We start from the raw sequence: 2504 nt of genomic DNA, 5'->3' as shown, positions 1-2504 counted from the left end.
ATGGGGTGAAACAATTTTACATCACAACATTACTTAGAAGATCAGTAGGAAAGGTCTCTCACTTGAGTAAAAGAGGAACACAGTCCGGTGTAGGCATTGACCAGGAAAGTCAGCAGCGGGGTGAAGCCCAAGCAAGCCAATGGGAGACCCTGAGCCCCAGCACAGATCAGCAACTGACACCCCTTAGCCCTGGCACAGCAGATCAGCAACACAGCAGGCCACCTATGAGGCCCTGAGTCCCCAGAGCAGAAGGGCAATGGCTAGACCCTATGGCCCTAGTAGAGCAGGCAAGTGGTCAGGCCCTGTGGTCCTAAAACAGCAGGCCAGTGGACAAGCCTCTAGCCCCTGGCAGAAGACAATTAAGACAGTCCTCCCTTAACCCCAGGAGCACAGCTCAACTTTAAAAGTCATAGAATACCTTTTCCTTAAGATGGCACCAAAGGCGAAGAAGGAAGCGGTTATCCCCCCCAAGATGGAAGCCAACTCCAAGGTTTTGAAGGGCAAGAAGGCAGTATTGAAGGGTATGCACAGCCACAAAAAGAAGAAGATCCGGACATCCCCCACCTTCTGGCAACCCAAGACTCTAAGGCTTCGAAGGCATCCCAAGTACCCTTGGAAAAGTGCCCCAAGGAGAAACAAGCTTGACCACTATACCATCATTAAGTTTCCCTTGACCACTGAGTCTGCTATAAAGAAGATAGAGGACAACAACACCCTTGTCTTCATTGTGGATGTCAAGGCCAACAAGCCTCAGATTAAGCATGCTGTAAAGAAGCTTTGTGACACTGATGTGGCCAAGATCAACACACTGATCAGGCCGGACAGAGAGAAGGCCTATGTCCAACTGGCTCCAGACTATGATGCTTTGGATGTTGCCAACAAAAGTGGAATCATCTAAATGGTATCCAGGAGGACTCAGTTCAAATATTTCCCCAGACACTTGACACTTAATAGCCACATGACCATTCGTTCATCAGCAACTCACTTTACCTGAATTGTCCCGCATACTACTACTATTTAATAAAGAGCACCTACTCTGACTATACAATAAAGAAAAAAAAAAGTCATAGAATAGGGGCAGCTAGGTGGTGCAGTGGATAGAGCACTGGCCCTGGAGTCAGGAGGACCTGAGTTCAAGTCTGGCCTCAGACACTTGACACTTAACTAGCTGTGTGACCCTGGGCAAGTCACTTAACCCCAATTGCCTACCCCCCCCAAAAAAAGTCATAGGATAGGCTGGGAAAATGAACAAAAAAGAACCAGACTCCAGAAAGTTACTACAGTAAAAGGAAAGATCAAAACACAAACTCAGAAGAGGGCAGCAATGTCAAAATGCCTACATGAGAAGACTCAAGTAAAAATGTGAATTGGTCTCAGGCCCAAAAAGAACTCCTGTAGGAGTTCAAAAAGTATTTTTAAACTCAAATATGAGAGGTAGAAGAAAAATTAGGTAAAGAAATAAATGAAAAAAAAGAAATGAATGATGCAAGAATCATGAAAAAAGAGTCAATAGCTTGGTAAGGGTAGCACACAAAATGGGGAAAAAAAGATATACGAAAATTCACTGAAGAAAATAACAGTTTAAAAACCAGAACTAGCCAAAAGGAAATAGAGGTCCAAAAGCTTACTGAAGAAAAAAAAATCATTAACAATTAGAATTGGATAGGTGGAAGATAGTGTCAGATTGGGGGAGGCAGTGTTCAGAAGCAAAACACTGGTAGGAGGGAAGAGTAAAAGGAGAGAGAGAGAAAAGGGGATAAATGGGAAAATAGGATGAAGGGAAATAGTAATCATAACTGTAAATGTGAATGTGATGAACTCATCCATAAAATGGAAGCAGCTGGCATAGTGCATGAAAAAGTAGAATCCTACAATACATTATTTATAAGAAACATACTTGGAGTAGAAACACACATGTAGAGTAAAGGTAAAGCTGCAGCAGAATCTATTATGCTTCAGCTGAAGTAAAAAAATAATAATAATGATCTAAAACAAACAAAAAGCAAAAAGGGTTTTAATTAAAAGAGATAAGGGGGCAGCTCGGTGGCGCAGTGAATAAAGCACCAGACCTGGATTCAGGAGTACCTGGGTTCAAATCCGACCTCAGACACTTGACACTAGCTGTGTGACCCTGGGCAAGTCACTTAACCCCCATTGCCTGTCAAAAAAAAAAAAGAGATAAGGAAGGAAAATACATTTTGCTAAAAGATTCTATAGACAATGAACTGATAGCAGTACTACATATATATGTACCAAATAGTGTAGCATCCAAATTTCTAAAGAAGAATTAAATGACTTACAGGAGGAGATAGTAAAACTATACTAGTGGGGGACCTCAACTTTCCCTTCTCAGAACTAGATAAATCTTACGACAAAATAAATAAGGAAAGTTAAGGAGAGAAATTGAATTTTGGAAAAATTTGATGTGATAGACCTCTGGAAAAAATTGAATATGGATATAAAGGAAGACACCTTTTTCTCAGCTCTACATGACACCTACACAA

At 41.7% G+C, this 2504-nt stretch overlaps 1 protein-coding gene across 1 annotated transcript; it reads left to right on the top strand.

The window, feature by feature from the left end:
- Positions 1–430: 430 nt before the first annotated feature.
- LOC122751667 (60S ribosomal protein L23a-like) lies at positions 431–898 on the top strand. The gene has a single exon (XM_043998799.1). The coding sequence runs from the start codon at positions 431–433 to the stop codon at positions 896–898; it is 468 nt and encodes a 155-aa protein (XP_043854734.1).
- The last annotated feature ends 1606 nt before the right edge of the window (positions 899–2504 follow it).

Source organism: Dromiciops gliroides, chromosome 3 (genome assembly GCF_019393635.1).
Source record: "Dromiciops gliroides isolate mDroGli1 chromosome 3, mDroGli1.pri, whole genome shotgun sequence".
NCBI lineage: Eukaryota > Metazoa > Chordata > Mammalia > Microbiotheria > Microbiotheriidae > Dromiciops > Dromiciops gliroides.
The sequence above is the reverse complement of the archived record's forward strand: the minus strand, read 5'-3'. Positions and strand labels throughout refer to the sequence as shown.

Bases quoted from the DNA above. Each gene is read 5' to 3' on its own strand.
- LOC122751667 (XM_043998799.1), top strand. From the start codon at position 431: ATGGCACCAAAGGCGAAGAAGGAAGCGGTTATCCCCCCCAAGATGGAA.